This window comes from Chelonia mydas, chromosome 1, assembly GCF_015237465.2.
Source record: "Chelonia mydas isolate rCheMyd1 chromosome 1, rCheMyd1.pri.v2, whole genome shotgun sequence".
Lineage (NCBI taxonomy): Eukaryota > Metazoa > Chordata > Testudines > Cheloniidae > Chelonia > Chelonia mydas.
The window spans coordinates 76024812-76042579 of record NC_057849.1 but is presented as its reverse complement, the minus strand read 5'-3'; the positions used below and the strand labels follow the sequence as shown (position 1 = coordinate 76042579).

General features: G+C 38.3%; 1 protein-coding gene across 9 annotated transcripts in view; it reads left to right on the top strand.

Annotated features, from left to right (window-relative positions):
• Positions 1-17768, top strand: part of DACH1 (dachshund family transcription factor 1) — a 464038-nt gene that overhangs the window by 386963 nt on the left and 59307 nt on the right. For all 9 annotated transcript variants that reach the window (XM_037895071.2, XM_043533854.1, XM_043533847.1 and 6 more), the window contains one exon: positions 16183-16334. In XM_037895071.2, coding sequence (XP_037750999.1) covers positions 16183-16334 — 152 coding nt within the window. The remainder of the gene's footprint in view (positions 1-16182; positions 16335-17768) is intronic.

The window sequence follows — 17768 nt, the reverse complement described above, 5'->3', positions numbered from 1 at the left end:
TTTTCCAGTATCCACTGATGTGCATACTCTCTACAGATGGGATGATCCAGGGGGTCTGGATCTATGTATTTAAAATGGTATAAGTTCTAATAAAACAAGACTGTCACATTTATTAATGTCCACCGGCCGGTTAGGAAATTAAATAATATTCTGCCAAAGTATCTCAAACTATCAAATGAGTTTATAAAATAATTTGATAAATTATTCATTTGAGTTTTCTGTTTTTAATAAAAATGGAATATCAGAATCCACATCTCATAGCACACTGTCACAAAAGTATCGATTATGTGGCTAACCCATTTTCAGGGGCTGAATCATTTCTACTCAATCTGTTCTGTGTGTGTGTGTGTGTGTGTGTGTGTGTGTGTGTGTGTGTGTGTGTCACAAAAGTATCGATTATGTGGCTAACCCATTTTCAGGGGCTGAATCATTTCTACTCAATCTGTTCTTTGTGTGTGTGTGTGTGTGTGTGTGTGTGTGTGTGTGTGAGAGAGAGAGATAAAATATTAATACAAGGTAAATGAGTGTTCACTGAGCTCTCTTTGCCGTATGGCCCCTGTGGAGGCTAGAGGGCTCTGGCTAACCTAAGCTTGCCATATGGACCTGTGGAAAAAGGTAAGTCTTTACACACAGAGCAAACCTACCATATGGACAGGGTGGAGCACTCACAACTCTAAACACTTCTTGTACACCAGGGCCTTTTACACAAAAGAATATAAAACATACATAATACATTGCATACAGAAATCATTGAAAAATGGATCAACTGTTTAGATTTAATATGATGCTTTCAATGTCCAAACTATATAAATCATCAGCGTTTATTTTGAAATAGGAAAGAGGATCATCAATCATTGACTACTGACAATTTTACATGGTCTTTAACATCTGCTGTATAGTACAATACTATGCTTAACAGTGTGTTAAGGCAAAGTACCTAAAAGCAGAGATATGATTAAAACATAGTTTCAAAAAGTTTGCTTTTCTCATTTTTAACTTTTCAATAATAAGTTAAGCAGTGGCTAAGTATTTATGAGGTGAGAAGAAACTGGATTTAAGAATGGCTTCAGGATTCCTACATCAGAGGCCAGTTGTGATAAGGCAAACTATATAAGTAATAATTTTAGGGTCAGGTCTTCTATCTGTATAAATTAGTGTAGCTCCATTGACTTCCTTAGAGTTACACTGATTTTACACCAGCTGAGGATCTGTCCTTGGTGTCTGATGTCTCTGCTGTTTCATAGAAGGTATAATGAGGGTGTAAAGTGACATCAGTTTTCAGAGGTGGATGAGGGGGAAAGAATCCAAAATCATTGTGTTGGGGTAGCCTCTGAGACTTTATTAACTTAGGAGTATGTTGGGGTGGTTTCCGAGACCTTATTCATTCAGTTGCCTTTGAAATCTTATATAGTCAGTTCCCAAAAACTCAGCTCGACTTTGACCTCATTAGTAAAGTTTCTTTATTGGCATACAATTAAACAACATGAAACTGGTTAGAGTCATATGTGGAGGGTGGGTACAGAATATACCATGCATCCAAAGCACACAATTATCAATTAGCTTATATACACGTTTTAAAACAGACTGCCACGTGTGGCTTTTATTCTGCATCATATCAAACTCTACAACTGGTTCATTAGTTTCTGGAAACTCCTTTTTACACAGATCATGAGCTGTTCATGCATCACACATATGCTGTCTGTTTCACACTGCTTACTTCCCTACTATCTCCTTTCTACTAACTACATATTTACAAGACTACAAGGTTACTGTAAATTCATGCATTGTTCATTGTTTCATGTCCTTGATCAAAATAAACCTAAATGCAGCAGCACTGTGATTTCAACCTTCTTGTTTCAAACTGTTGTATGTTTTATGAGAAGAAAGAGAGGGTAAAGGATAGGGACATATGATACTGACCACCCTGCACCTTTAAGTGGGAGAGGGGGGCTGTTTGGCTGGCTGGCCAAGTGAAGGGAACAGTGCTTTATGGCTGGGATGGGCGGGGGGAGATGAAAACTGCTGCAGAAAGGGGCAGCGTGGTTGCTGACTCATCCCCTAGGAATACAGGGTTTAAAAAGGGACAGCTTGGTGCCTCGAGCCTTCGTTTTCACATGGACTCACCCTCCCTCCCTTTTAGGTGGTAAAATACCAGCCTTGGAAAACACCAGCTGTGTGTGTGGGCATTATGCTAGCCTCCAGTTTCTTAGGGGGGATGGGAAGGAATTTTCCCCTTACACCATATTGACCTGGGTGCAGTTGGGGTTTTTTTGCCTTCCCCACAGCGGGTTTCAGGAAGGGCTCTGTTTATGCATGGCATGACAGGTGGTAGGCCATATGTTGCAACTCATTATTTAAGTGTAGGGTGGATGTCCAGTGCAGGTACTCCATAGGAAAGGTATACAGTAACTGGATAAATAGCCTGGAAAAGGACTTAAAAAGATGTGTTCATTAAAGGAATGAATGGGGGGTGGGGGTGGCTGGGGACTCCTATGATTGGTAAGGCAGGGAGCCAACCCCCCATTCTTATAGCCTACCTTAACCCTCCTACAAGGGATGGTGGTGGATGGTAAGGTCCCAGCAATGGATTTGTTGGAGGGCCTGGAGAGAAAAAGAGGGGGAGCTGGTAACACCCCACCCCCCCCCGGGTAACTATGGAATGAATATGGGGTTACCTGCACTGTACACTGTTATCTGCCAGGTAGTCCCAGACATCTAATAATAAAGTTGCAGCCTGATTAAACACATGTCAAATGTCTCCTGTCCTTTCGGCGTAGCCAGACAACAGGATTCCTATGAGGAAAAAAAACAAACTAGAATACATGCCTTTGAGGATTTTGCTAGAAAGTTTTCGCACCTAGGAAAAGAACAATAAAAAAGAAAAATATTGGATCTGACTGTGATCTCTCTTATGCTGATTTTACGTGGCTGTAACTCCACTGAATTGAGATATTCCTAGTTTACACCAGCATATGGGAGATCAGGACCATTAAAGTTTTTTGTTGTTTACCTCTAAAATAGGAAAACAATTCATGACTGGGTAAAATGTCACCTATCCCAGATTTACTGAGACTGAAATGTATACACTATGTCCTTAAAAATAAATTAAAAAAATCTACAGTCTATTCCACGATCCTACCAGCAGCATCACAAAATGTGAACATAAATCTTAAATTGTGTATATAGGGGCTGATTCTCCACTGCCTTCTCTGATTTGGTAGTGTTTTACAGTAAGGTTGCACACATATAGATGACTATACAAATTGCAAGGCTCTGGAAAATCAGGCCCATAGAATTTATTCTGAAGCTGCAAAGCTAAACTGTTAAAGGCAGGGATCGGTAAACCAGACTAATTCTAAATCAAAACTGTAATTTTCCCTTCGTTAGATTTACATAAGTTTCCTCCCCTTCTTCCTAGACCCCCTAATCTCTTACTAAATCCACATCAGGATTTCATCAGTTTGGATCGTCTCTGGTCTAATGGGCGCTATCTCCCATATTTTGGAAGATCAACAAATGTGCGGAGGTCAGGGAAATGGAATTTAGAATCAGGAGATCTCTTTAGGATTAGAGAGGCTATGTTGTGGGACAGAAAAAGGGATTGGAGAGGTAAGAGAATGCTCAGGAGAATTGTGCAGAGAGGAAGAAGTGAGGTGGAGAAAAGTGTGGCGGGGATAGAGATGAACTGCAAAGATTTGCACACATTTTGGAGAAGTACTCAGACTTGGAGTATTCTCTGAACCTTTTTAGATTTATTATAACTAGTTAAAGCACTAGCCTTTGTAACTATTTATTGTAACTAGTTAAAGCACCATCAGTGACACTGTGGCCCCACTCAAATCTAGGAAAATAAATGTAAGTTTTTCATCTTAGTCATTTGAGTCACTGCTTAATGCAGCCATCATTCTCTGATCAAGACTAGGCTGACAACTGATATGTTGTCTGGATACTGAATAAAGTTATTATCCCTAAATATACAGTCACCTGTCCAGGTTAAGGTGAAACTTGCTAGCAATTAGTATGAATTAGTTTAGACTGCAACTATCTGTGTGGTACCAAAGCTGTAAAGAGCTTTCAAGTCCCACTGTGGCTATGCCTCAGTTTCACATGCACAAATTATTTGATATCGGTTCCCATTTGAATGGTCTTTTGGGGATACCTGGGGATATATAGTTTTGCTTATTGTTCCCATTAAATTATATTTGTATGCTACCTATGGAATGGCTTAAATAAAGGGAAAAAAGAATTTGCCAAATAAGAAAATTGGCACAAATTAATGGTAAGACATCTGCAGCAAATCTGACATTAATATGATTTATTTAGCAAAGGAACAAGACACAATTTCAGGATATTATAATATAGTACAGATATAAGCAGGTACAGTTACTCACAGGCTAAATGCAGCAGTGACAGAAATGGCAGTATAATTTACATACAGGTTAGAAAACAGAAGTATGGGAAGGACTGTAATTTGCATTGTTTTATACAGGTTTCCACATGCTTGCTGTGTAAGTTACACTCCTTCTGTATATCTACTGAAAGCCAAATGCGTTCAGGTTACATACAAGTCCCACTGATTTCTGATCCACTTATAACACCATATACAGCAATGATGAACCTGACCCGTAAGATTTAAAAATAAAGAATGTGTACTGATAACGATAGATATGGTCAAGATCAAGATTTTGGTTATCAAGATTTGGTTTCATCCTGATATTCATGGCTGTAGCAATAATGTAGAGAAATACTAGTTTCTTAGAATAAGAGCTTATATGTTTTTGAAATGTGCTCTCGGTCTGCTAAATGAGGGATTATTTACCATTCTATATATTTATTTAAAAACAACCATCTTTCTGTTATGTTTCAATAAGTGACATAATGGTCACATGACAGTTTTCTTTAAATATAACAAGCTAAGCTGTAAATCTTCTATTGGCTGGTACCCACCAATTTTACAAATTCTGATGGTGTCAACTTGATTTTTTCCATGGAGAATGAATGAACAGGTTCGGAAACAGAATTAAAAAAAAGAAACTTGAATGCAGTAGTGTTTTAGGTATTAGCATTATGTCTTCATCATCTGAGAGTTGCAAGATACCAGCTGTGCTAGTCAAGAATTCCCTTCCCACCAAGGTTATGCTTGGGAAAAAATTACTCTTTTTTATGATGACAATGACATAAACACCATTTTATATGTAATATTACTCTAAATTTAAAAAAAAATACAAGTTTCTTTAAACTTCATGAGGCATGTCTGGAGGTTAATTAAACCTAAAAGAAATCCTAGTTGCACTTGGTATTGCACAATAAAATTTGGCAAAAGCTGTTTAATATTTTGTATGTTTTATCTCTGCATTTTCAAGTCATTGTACAAATAAAGCTAAAATGAGGGCCGGAATGTGCAGCCACAAAAATAAATATGCTTGCTTTGGGTATTTTTCTTGCCTAGTACCTCTGCAAGTGCAGAAGTATTGTGTACATTTATCTTTATTACTTTGGAAATGTGGTTTTTAAGTTAGTTCTATAAAAAATACATGATACAGACTTTGGGACCCAGCAGCAGTCTAAAGTTTGCTGGAGCTCAGGAAGTTAATTCATGCTCATACTATGTTGGGTTGGCCACTCATTCTACAAACACTTACATGCATAGTTAATGTTCCATCCAAATGAGTTGGTGTCAAGTGCTCCAAAGGGGAGAGCATTCTGCTCAGCACTCAGTTAGCTTTGCCTGACATACTAGACAGGGCTAGCAGAGCACTAATCAGAACACTCAGGACTTCAGCCAAATTAGCACATGTAACAGCTGTGCTAATAACAAACTTTTTTCCTCCTGAATAACCCAAATAGTGTTGGTATTAATCTGAACCTGAAGACTGCTAGTATAAGAAGAGTTCAGTAACTACTGGGTTCAGTTCCCACCGCTTGCAGTTCTAGGATTTAAGATGAAGTGAAATCCTTGCCTAGAGCCTTGCATTTATATTAATGTATTGTCAAGCAAATATAACAAAAAAATAAGAACATTAGAGCCACCTTACTGGGTTAGATCATGGTCCATATTGTCCAGTGTCTTGTATCTGACAGTGGTCCATCCCACAGCTTCAGGGGAAAGTACAGAACAGAGAAATATGGAGTGATCCACCTCTGTCTTCCACTCCCAGCTTCTAGTAGTCAGAGGTTTAGGGTTGCTCAAACATGGGACTGCATCCCTGACCTTCTTAACTAATATCCATTGATGAACCTATCCTCCATTAATGTATCCAGTTCTTTTTTCCATGCATACTCTTGGCCATCACAATAGCCTCTGGCAATGAATTCCATAGGTTAGTTGTGCAGTGTGAAAAAACCACTTCCTCTTGTTCGTATTAAACCTGCTGCCTGTTAATTTCATAGGGTACCCCCTGGTTTTTGTATTCTGGGAAAATAACATTTTTCTGTTCACTCTTTCCACACCATTCATGATTCTATAAACCTCTATCATACCCCCCCGTGGTTGTTTTTTTTCCTAAGATGAACAGTCCTAATCTTTTTAGTTCCTCTTCATATAGAAGCCATTCCATACTCTTGATTATCTTTATTGCCCTCTTTGAACCTTTTTCCAGTTCCACTAAACCCTTTTTGAGATGGGATGACCAGAGCTGGACACAGTGTTCAAGGTGTGGGTGCATCAGGGATTTATATAATAGCATTTTGATATTTTCTGTCCCTTTCCTTATAGTTCCTAACATACTGTTGGCCTTTTTGACTATTGCTGCACAGTGTTTAGCAGTTTCCAGAGAACTATCTACGATGATTCCAAGATCCCTTCCTTGGGTGGTAACAGCTAATTTATAACCCATTATTGTATACATCTAGTTGGGATTATTTTTTTTCCAGAGTGCATTACTTTGTAATTATCAATGTTGAATTTCATCTGCCATTTTGTTGCCCGTCACCCAGCTTTGTGAGATCCCTTTGTAACTCTTTGCAGTCCACTTTGGACTTAACTGTCTTAAATAATTTTGTATTATCTGCAAACTTTTCCACCTGTTCACCCTCTTTTACAGATCATTAATGAATATGTTGAACAGCACAGGTCCCAGTACAGAACCTTGTGGGACCCTGCTGTTCACTGTTCTCCATTGTGAAAACTGACCATTTACTCCTACATTGTGTTGCCTATGTTTCAATCAGTTACTGTTCCATGAGAGGACCATGGCTACCTAGTTTCCTTAAGAAGCTTTGGAAATTTGTCAAAGGCTTTCTGAAAATCCAAATATGCTGTATCGACTAGAAAAAGAAAAGGAGTACTTGTGGCACCTTAGAGACTAACAAATTTATTTGAGCATAAGCTTTCGTGAGCCACAGCTCACTTCATCGGATGCATTCAACTGGATCACCCTTATCCACATGCCTATTGACTCCTCAGAGAATGCTAATAGATTGGTGAGGCACGACTTCCCTTTACAAAAGCTATGGTGGCTCTTCCCGAACATAACGTGTTCATCTGATAATTATGTTCTTTACTATAGTTTCTACCAATTTGCCAGCTACCGAAGTTAGAGTTCACTGGCCTGTAATTGCTAGGGTCTCCTTTGGAGCCCTTTTTAAAAATTAGCATTCTGTTATCTTCCTTCCAGTCATCTGGTGCAGAAGCTGATTTCAGTGATAGGTTAAATTCTACATTTTAATAGTATTGCAGTTTCATATTTGAATTCCTTCAGAACTTTTGGGTGAATAGCATCTGGTCCTGGTAACATATTACTGTTTAATTTATTAGTTTGTTCTAAAGCCACTTACATTAACACACAAATTTCGAATGTTAACATTTATTTCAAAATACTTTTACAGGAATTTTTCTTCTTTAAGAATTAATTATTATGAGTTACTGTGTTGTGGCTAAGATATTTGAACTGTGTGATTATAAAATCTATGCAGTGGTATCTCTTGGAACTATTGTTGACCATCAGATTGCTGACTATTTTGTCATAAAATATGTACGTATTCTATACTTGAACCATTTTTGTATAGAATTATAAATGCACACAGAGTGGTTTTTATTATATGGATAGATAAGCCATTGCATTTTTGTTTTCTGAATTATATAATATAATAAAATAATACAAGCTAGGAACAAAACTGGCATTTCAGTATTAGCACTGGACAAAAATTAGTAGACATACAAGTGTGATCATTTATTTTAAAATTGTTGAAATTCATACAATACATTATTCACCAAATATTATCCAGCCCAGGTCTAGTCAGAAATAGAGTTTATTAAAATCTTGTTTTTGAAATGGAAAATTGTATAAATTATGTTTGACTACAAGGCCTTTTTTGGGCCATGTAAAATGAAGAATAAATTCAACTTCTTTGTAGACATAAAGCCTGAAGAAATCCTCACAGCTGGATCACCACCACTAATTACATTTCATCTTTTCAGATGCATTTTGCCAATCCCTACTATTTGTTTGTAATGATGTTATTATTAGAAGACCAGCAGTCCTTTAGCAAAACAAAAACATATTCACTGTGAAGAATAATTTATATCTCCTGAGCTTGTTGTCTACAAAATGTCAGTGATGTTCAAGTAGAATTCTTATAGCACAATAATAATTACATACAAAAAACTCCATTAAAAACAAAAGCATTATTAAGATTGCAAAGTCAAGCACTCAGAAGTTTGGTGATGCCAGAATTAATGCCTGTGCAACCTTAAATTTGCCACTCTTATGCGTATGCATTATGATACAGTCTTTAATTACATCGTCATATACTGTTTTTTCCACAGGTCTCTAGCCACATTTAGTGCACACGATGGATGGTGCTCACTTAATGAGTGTCTATTCAATATTTTTTTCTGCCAGTTGTTCTATGTTATTTACTGCACACTGTTCATACCTCTCTCTGAAGACAGAATTATTAATTTCCTTATGGGTTTTATCACTATAGTATATAAGTGCTTCCCAGACTTTAATCAATTTATCTTCACAATACCCCTTTGAGGTAAGGCGTATTCCCTCCTCCCAGGTCCTTGTCTCAGTATCTATCTAGCCAGTACCAATACTCCCTCTAGGCCCCAGATCCCTGTCAGATCTGTCCCCTGCCTTACCCTCATCCTTCCTACACAAACTGGTCTGTAGTCCCCATCTCCTTGTCCAGCCAGTTCTAGTCTCCCCCAGTTCCTCATTCTATCAAAGTGTTCCCCCGCAGGCAACTAGCTCCCACCCATCCTTTTCACGCACTGTCTCAGAGCCTGTCTTCTTGCCCAACCAGTCCCAGCCCTCCTTCCCCCACAGCTCCCAGTCCAGTCTCCTTGCCCAGCCAATCCCAGTTTTTCTCCCCCACACACACATTCCAGTCCCCGTGTCACCAGACTTCTTGTCTCAACCTACTCCTTTCCCTCTCCTACTCCAGCTTTTATCCCTTCTGCCTACAAATCAGACAGCTTCCTCCTCCATGCTGCCTAGGTGCCAGGAGGGGGTGGGGAGGTGGTCACTGAGAGCACCTGAAAGGCATGCTCCCTGCTCTCAGTGTCCAGACTCACTCCAGCCCAGAGCAGCATTTATGAGAAAATCTGGCTTTGCCCACATAGCCCTAGGCTGGAGCATGCTCAGTTGCTCTGTGATGGTACATGTGTAGTCTCGTTGGTACTAAAAACCGAGAGAGAGTCAAGCTTGCTCAGTGAGCACAGAAAGTTCTGAGATTCTAGTTGACAACTCACAGTTTCTACTAAGCATGTGCAAAGTGTAATTTTTCAGAGTCCTACAACTTGGCCATATTTTGGCTCATTTTTACAAAAACAGCAAAAGCCACAATCCTGGTACAAAGGCCACCCCTCTGCCAAATTTCAAGTCCCTGATCCAAAGGGTGAGGACGTTGTGGTCGTGGTGGAGTCTCCATCACTGGAAATTTTAAAATCAAGATTGGATGATTTTCTAAAAGATCTGTTCTAGGAATTATTTTGCAGATGTTCTATGGCCTATGCTATACAGGAGATCACACTCAATGATCCCAATGGTCCTTTCAGGCCTTGGAATCTATGTATCTAGGACTGTTTGTTTTTTTTTTTAAAAAGATTTTCAGGATATTTTAAAATGGATAAAACAATGTATCTCCCCCTAGTCTCATTATTAGAAATGGCCAATTGCTTTTGGCTGAAATTTTCCCAAAACAGTCATCCTATGGTAGATATCTGGAAAATTTCAGCCTGTACTGTTAAAGTATGACAAGGTTCTAAGCAACTGAAAACAGGGTCTTAAAATGGGAAGTGTTGGGCAACCTTAGTAGGCAGTGCCACCAGGCTGCCTATAATACTGTCTCTAGAATGGACAGATAGGGCTAAATTCTCAATGTCTTTTCTCCTTTTGTAGTTATTTATACGTGTGCAAAGTATATGCAAAATGCTGTCCTTGGTGTCAATTAGTGAAGAATTCTGATTTGGTAGAGCACCTAGCACCTACTTTGTGCAAGTGCAGAGGACAGCACAAGGTATAAAGCAGAGGAGACTCAAGTCACAATATGCAACATGCCCATCTCGAAAATATATTCATGGTTTCTGTGGTTCTTTCAATGTCTTCTTTTCTATTTGTATTTGCATTTGCATGACTGGTGAGTTCCAATTCAGTAAGCCCTCAAGTAAGCATGGCAGGCCAAGAAATAGATTTTTGTGGGCAGCATGTTCCCCTCAGGTTGTAACTTGCACATTCATAAAGAAGCAGCTAATAGTAAAAGTAGGCCAACCTGTTAGAAAAGTTACAGTAACAAAAAGCAGTGAGTCAATGCATCAGTTGTATAATTGCTCGTCTTCCCATTTTTCTAGGAGATATCACATTTGTGAATTTTCGTGCAGCCTCCTGTTTGTTTCAGAATATTTGGCACTTCTGGTCAGCTGTGCCTAGCTGAGACAGTGAGACGAGAATGTAAATTTATTTATGATGTTTGGATACAGGGGCAGATCAGTAGATCAAAACTGACAGAAGGCACAATGTTCAGCCAGAGGTAACACCACCATTCTTATCCTCCTATATTGCTTTACCCTGTTTTCATGGTCACCTGAGTGAAGTGCTGATGTTGACTGTCTATGATTTTACCAAAGACAAGGTTTTGGAGAGCAGACAATCAGAGATTGCCTTCTGAGGAAAGTGTCATGGTCAGGAACATTTCTGTCTTGGGTAGACACCATTTTGGTGGATCAGTTGGAGCCACAAGGTTTTTTGAGACTATAAAGAGATAATTAATTAAAACAGATTGTCCACAATTTGAAGAGAAAGGCTGAAATTAAATCTGTAGATCTGAGCATGTCTAATGTTCGGAAAGTTCAGATTTGGATCCAGAACCAAAGTTTGCAGCTTGTACCATCTGTAGTGAAACAGGTTCCTAAACTCTTAACATGTACACAGAAAACCATACTAAATAAAACAGGATACATTATTATGCAAAAACACAAAAAGCAGATTTATATTTTGAAAGAATGAGCCCTGCCTCAGCAATTAAGCTGAGCCATATCATGGCAATCGTAATAAAGAACAGTTAAGTTTTAAACATTTCATTGTGGAACAGAAAAGCATTAAAAGTAAGTGATTATGGAAGTGCAATGCCCAGTATGATATTTTATGTAGCTGATTATATCTCTCACTCTCAAAGTCTGACCATTTCAAGGTTGTCTAATTTTGTGACAATGCTGAAGTTGCCATGCTTGCTTTTAAGGATACAAACAAGAGAGTAACCGCCACTATTTATCTGTTATTATTTGAATAAATATCACAGCTTCCTGGATGAATGTTTCTGTGCTAATTGGTGAGAGAAAATAAAGCAGAATGGCAGGAAACCAAATGCAGTACAAAATGCTGATTGTTATATTTGGCCCAAACCGGCTGTTGTTGTCAGATTAAAAACTGATTTGAACAAAACCACGTGAATTTTCAAAACACAGAAAAAGTGATTAAACAAGAAAAAAATGTCTCTTAAAAATGTGTGTGTACAGATATTTTAAAAACAGGTGATGTTAGTTACTCATATTAAGTGGGTGAATGAAGTGAGCCTACAGTGGTGTAACTTTTATACCAGTGGCCAGATTCCCTGTGCAGGCCCACAGGAAGAAGTAGCTTGTGCTATCTCTATTCATGTGCTGATTTATACTGGTTCAGTTCTTAGCACAATTTGCCCCGCTGTGGCCGTGGACCCTAAAGGGGGCATTGAAGCAACACAGAATCTTGGGGAGTTCCAGATTGCTCCACTTCTCCTTCTGCCCCTGACGCAATGCCTGGCCCACCCCAGAACTTCTCTGGTGGGTGCAGACCAGAAAAGCAGATGTCTGGCTCTTGCAGAGGCATTCTTGTGTTGGGGACATGCCCCAGATGGTGGATTGAGGGGCACTTATAGTCCTTTGCACCTGTTTGCAAAATCGCTTCCTTATTTTCCATCACATAGCTGTCAGCGGAAGAGTATATGTCCACTTTAAGATGGTGGGTTAATGATTTTTGAGAAACAAGGTTACATCATTGCATTGTGATGAGAGGGCCTGCAGGACTAAATGATTTTTTAAATACTTTAATAGCAGGGGTCATATTATTTTGCTACTAAGAGATGCGGTTATGTTTTAATTGGCTAATGTTTACATTGTGGTTTTGCTTAAAAACACATTTTTTTCAAGATTCTCTCAATCATCGCTTATCTCACATCCACAAATATCCATGCTTCCTGTGTATAGTATGTACATTTGCTCTATTTCAGACATACTCACACTGAAAGTTTATTTCACATGGGACATCAAGAAAACAAAGTCACATTAGTCTGTTTTTCCCCCCTCAGTTAAAGTTTCGTTAAAATAAGTTCATAGTGAGTTCAGCTCTCTAGTCCTACCTTTCAGTGTAAAACTGATATTGTTATTTATTAGAAAGTTGGTGCTTGGACATTACTGAGAACTAATACATTCCATGTAGTTGTAAATCTTTGAGTATTTTGAATATTGGGAAACTGCCTAACAATTCTAAGAAACCTTTGCAAACTCATCTTGCTATGACCACACACATTACAGAGAGCTTTAAAATATATAAAAACTATTATTCATTATGTTTTGGTTAGCAATGTAATAACATTACAGAGAAGTTACAATCTCTGGCCTTGGATATGGATCCTCCAGTGACGCCTGTGTAGGAGCAGGGGAGTCTGCATTTGTACGGAATACCATATATTCCAGCAGGATCAGGGCCTAAGACTTTCAGTGGATCATTTGTGCATACTGTTTTAATATGTTTGTACATATCTAGAATCAAAACTATTAATTAGAGTCCATACAGTTTCAGATAGTATAAAAGGTTCCTGGCCCATCTTCCTGACGTGGGTAGAAACATACTACATTGTATCCTTTTTTTTAAAAAAAAGTTATTTTATTTATTGTGCTGCACAGTTTTGGGGAGGAGCAGGAATAGTTAGGGCCAGATCTTCCTTGGCATATTATGCAGGTAGTCCCAGTGACCTCGGTGGGACTGCTCATATGAGCAAGATTTTACCCTTAAAACAGAGTGAACTGATTAAAAAATAAGAAAAGTATATATGAATTGTATATAAATAATACGCAGTTTAAATTAGGATTAAACAAATGCTGAGAGTTTTGTAAATTATTTTGGCAGTATAATATTCATTTGTCAAAGCCCAAGTTTGCAACTGAAAAAGAATTTCTACAGCAATACAAGTAAAAAATAAGTGGTTCTGAAAACTTGTGCTTGTATGAGACTTTGATTAGCCTTTATCAATATATTGTACACGCTTTTTGATTTTTTTTTTCAATTAACAAATTTAATTATCTATGCAGACAGGAATTTGGAACAAATATGCTGTAATAATTGCTCATAACTAGAAGGAATTTGGGGAGAAAAATTGACCTATGTGTGGTCACTGCTCCATAAATTCTTACAGCACTGGATTCAGCTGCAATGTCTAGAATTTATTTTTTCTAACGAAGTGATGACTATTTCTAGAATATAGTAAAGGTGGTGGCCAATAGAAATTTTCCAGATTTAGGGCCAAGCCCTCAATGCAGTTCCCACCAAGTAGCGAAGAAGATGTGTGGGGTGGTGGAAGGAGAAAAAAGAAGGGAGGTCAAGGGAAGCATACAGCCACAGAGCATCTGCTACAGAGCCAGCTTTAGTTCTATAGGAGTTGTATGGGTAACAATTCAAAAATCTGCAGCTAGCTTTTCATACCTGTCTGTGATGTGCTTGGAAAACACATAGAAATATTGATCAGTTACAAAATCTTGTATGACTACTGTTGAAAGCTTTCCTTTTGGCCATCACCAATATGTCATACACAATCACATTGTGCAGGATGTACGATGATGCTGTAAAGGGAAGATATAATTTGCTCCATGCATTTGCACAGGGAGTGAAGGCATAAGGCTCCCTCTTATTCCCATATGTAGGCTGCTTCCATTGTGATGCACAGCAGGGAGAGCAATCTCCATATGACCACTAATTCCTACTCTGCGTGCCTAGGCAGGAGAGAGTATGCAGGGGTATATAATGGGTGAAACCTTGTCTCCACCCCCTCAAAGTACTGGCTGGCACATCTGAACTGGTATGGAGGTAGAAAGAAATCTGCACCTGATAAAGGTTGACACAGATTATTTTTTTCTGGAGCAAGGGGGAAAACAAGGAACAAATTCTTACTTTGTTGATTTGCCCCAAGGCTTTCTATTGTAATATTGCCGTTTAGTTCTTCATTATGTGTACATAAGAAAATAAAGTCCCCACTTCTTCACCAAATCATTATAGACATAATGAGTATCAGAACTTTATGCAATTCAATTCCCAATGCATATGCTGGTACTTCTTGAGTGGTGAAAAAAATGACTCTGCTGTCTTGAAACTAAATTTAAGTACAAGACAAGGGAAAATGCACATATATTGATCTTTATATGAAGGGCAGATCTGATAAACCCTTCCACAGTCAGATTATTATGCAAAGATCTGCAAAAAGTCAGTATCAAGAGTAAGTTCCTTTGCCCTTATGTAGTATAAAGCGGTGGTGGGAAATCTGTGGCCCATCAGGGTAATCCACTGGCGGGCCGCGAGACAGTGTTTACATTGCCTGTCCGCAAGCACGGCTGCCCGCAGCTCCCAGAGGCTATGGTTCACCGTTCCCAGCCAATGGGAACTGTGGGAAGTGGGCCACAGGTTGCCCACCACTGGTATAGAGATTCCTCAATATGTTTAGGTTAATTTGTATGAGGATTTTCAATAGGGTATAATCAAGCCGTTAGTAAGTATAATTTATATAGACAGATTTTTTTCTCCTAGGGCGCAAGATAAATGCTTGGTGTCATAAAATTGGCCCAATATCTATAACGTATCAACAGTAGAATATAACATTTTCAAATTGTGAAAGAATATTTGACTATTGAAGTTCCTGTAAAATATTGTTTTTGCATCTGTTCCTGTTCTATTGACTCACAGATTATCAGAAAAAAATTAATTGTAAAAGTCTTCTAGCTGTGGCAGTTTTTCCCATTGTGATGTCACAAGTAATCAGTTCTCATTATTACAAAGATTCTACTCAGGAGTCCAGCACTAATCGTTAAAAGATGTCCATGTTTAAAAAAATAAGGCCAATGATTGTAACCATACTCTTAATTTCAGTTATTGTTTAGAGCAAGTTTGAATTGCAGGAATCAAGTGTACTTTCCCTGCGTGCAGGATTGTAGTTTTGCCCTGTTTTGCAGGATTTTTAAAGTCACATATGAATATGTCATGAGTAAGAAGAGTTAACAGTATGGGAAGGCTGCCTGTATTCAAATGCTACTCGTATACAAAATATATGTCATGCTTGAAAATATTCTATTGTCAATCCAAATAGAACACAAACTAAAATGAGATAATTTGGAAGGTGCCTATAAAGTCAGCCTGAATATATTATCATAAGTATATGTGAGATAATATTTGTTTTAAAAAGATTCTATGGCACTGTAAACTCAGTCTCATTAGAGACTGCATTTAAAAGGCTTATAAAGTTACTCATTAATGTTATCTTGTTGTATCTCCACAGCTTTTTCATTAAAGAAAATTCAGCAGAAAGCATTTTCTCCTGATAGCAGGAACCAATTTGCAATAAATGTTCTGGAAACCACTAGGGAAGCCATTACTGAGGTCTAATAAAAACAGACAAGCGTAACTTGTTCTATATTTTTGTTTCAATCACATACAGATGAGACCCCGCTCTCCACACCAACCGCAAGAGACAGCCTTGACAAACTTTCTCTAACTGGGCATGGGCAACCACTACCTCCGGGTTTTCCATCTCCTTTTCTGTTCCCTGATGGATTGTCCTCCATAGAGACCCTTCTGACTAACATCCAGGTAGGCCTTTCTATAGATCAGCTTTCGGAGATGGAGACAGATTTGTCTAAATTGATACAGCCATTTTAGAGTAATCAGTTCGTAAGATTATTTGAATCAACTAATACACTGAAACTTTGTAGTAATTTAGGTTTTAAAGGAACCACAACAGTCAAATGATTTTAGAAACTGTCAGATCCAGTACATGAAAATATAGATTGTATATGAAACCATAACAGAGACTTAGATGAAAGTGACATTAGTATTTTTAAAGTCATTCATCTTAAATGCCAGGTTTTTTACTGGCTAATGAGATGTATTTTACTGTTTAAGTTTATCTCATTTACTAAACAGACAAAAACTTCTTTAATAAATATTTACTTTAAACTGCTAGAGTGTCAAGATAGAAATGACATGTTAAGCTATTTAAAATATGGCTAATGGCAAAGGTATTCACAAAAATCTTTTTTTTTTAAACAAATAAGCTCATTTCTGCTAATGTATTATCTTTAAAGAATAGACTTAAAAGGGCATTACCAAATTTTCTGCAGATTTCCTATGCAGTATTCAGGATGCCTATTGTGTGTACAGTATAGTCTAATTCTAACATTATTCAAGATTTACACTAGCATATAGCATGGAGACAAGGAGTGTTTGAGATGAGAGACTTTTTTTTGTTTTTTTGCCCACACATGCAGTGATCCTGTGGTCAACAGATGGAATTTTTGCAGCAACATGGTAATGCATCACATGCAGCAGCAAAATGGCAGTGCAGGAAAGTACAGCTTTATTATGCTCATTCCAGCTGTACTTTGTATGCACCGCCACAAACCTCCACATATAATCTTTCATCACGTTTCTTTTACTAATGCACCCTCCACTGCAAATACAGAGAAAATTAATTGTATTTTAATCACCAAAGTCTATAGCAATGCTACTTCTGTAACTAGTCTCACTGAAGTTAATGGGACTTAAGGCTTTGGCTTGCCTTTTGAAATGTAGGAAATCTATTCATTTATTATGTCATCTCACTAATAAGGGTTATCTTAGTTTTTACTATACTAGTAAACGCCTAGGGGAGTGGCAGGTGATCAGACTAAAACTCTATATCTGAACACCCCAAGGGAATTCAGATCTGCAGCTAAACCTTGCATCTGTAATGCAGGTATATAGCTGTATAAATATACACACAGACATGGCTAGTGTGACAAAGCGCCAACCTTGTCTCAGTGGGTCCCGCACTTCCTGGCAGATTATGCTAGCCTCAGAGGCTCACTGTGACCCTCCACATAGCCCTTCTGTCTCTAGAGGCAAGGCTCACAGCCTACTGAGCCATTTTCATCATAAGCCAGCAAGGGAGGTGAGGAGAAGTTATCCTCCCTCACACAGTCTATGTTGTCTCCCAGTCTCAGTGATTAGTCAGGGAGGGGGGACCCCGGGCCCGCCCTCTACTCC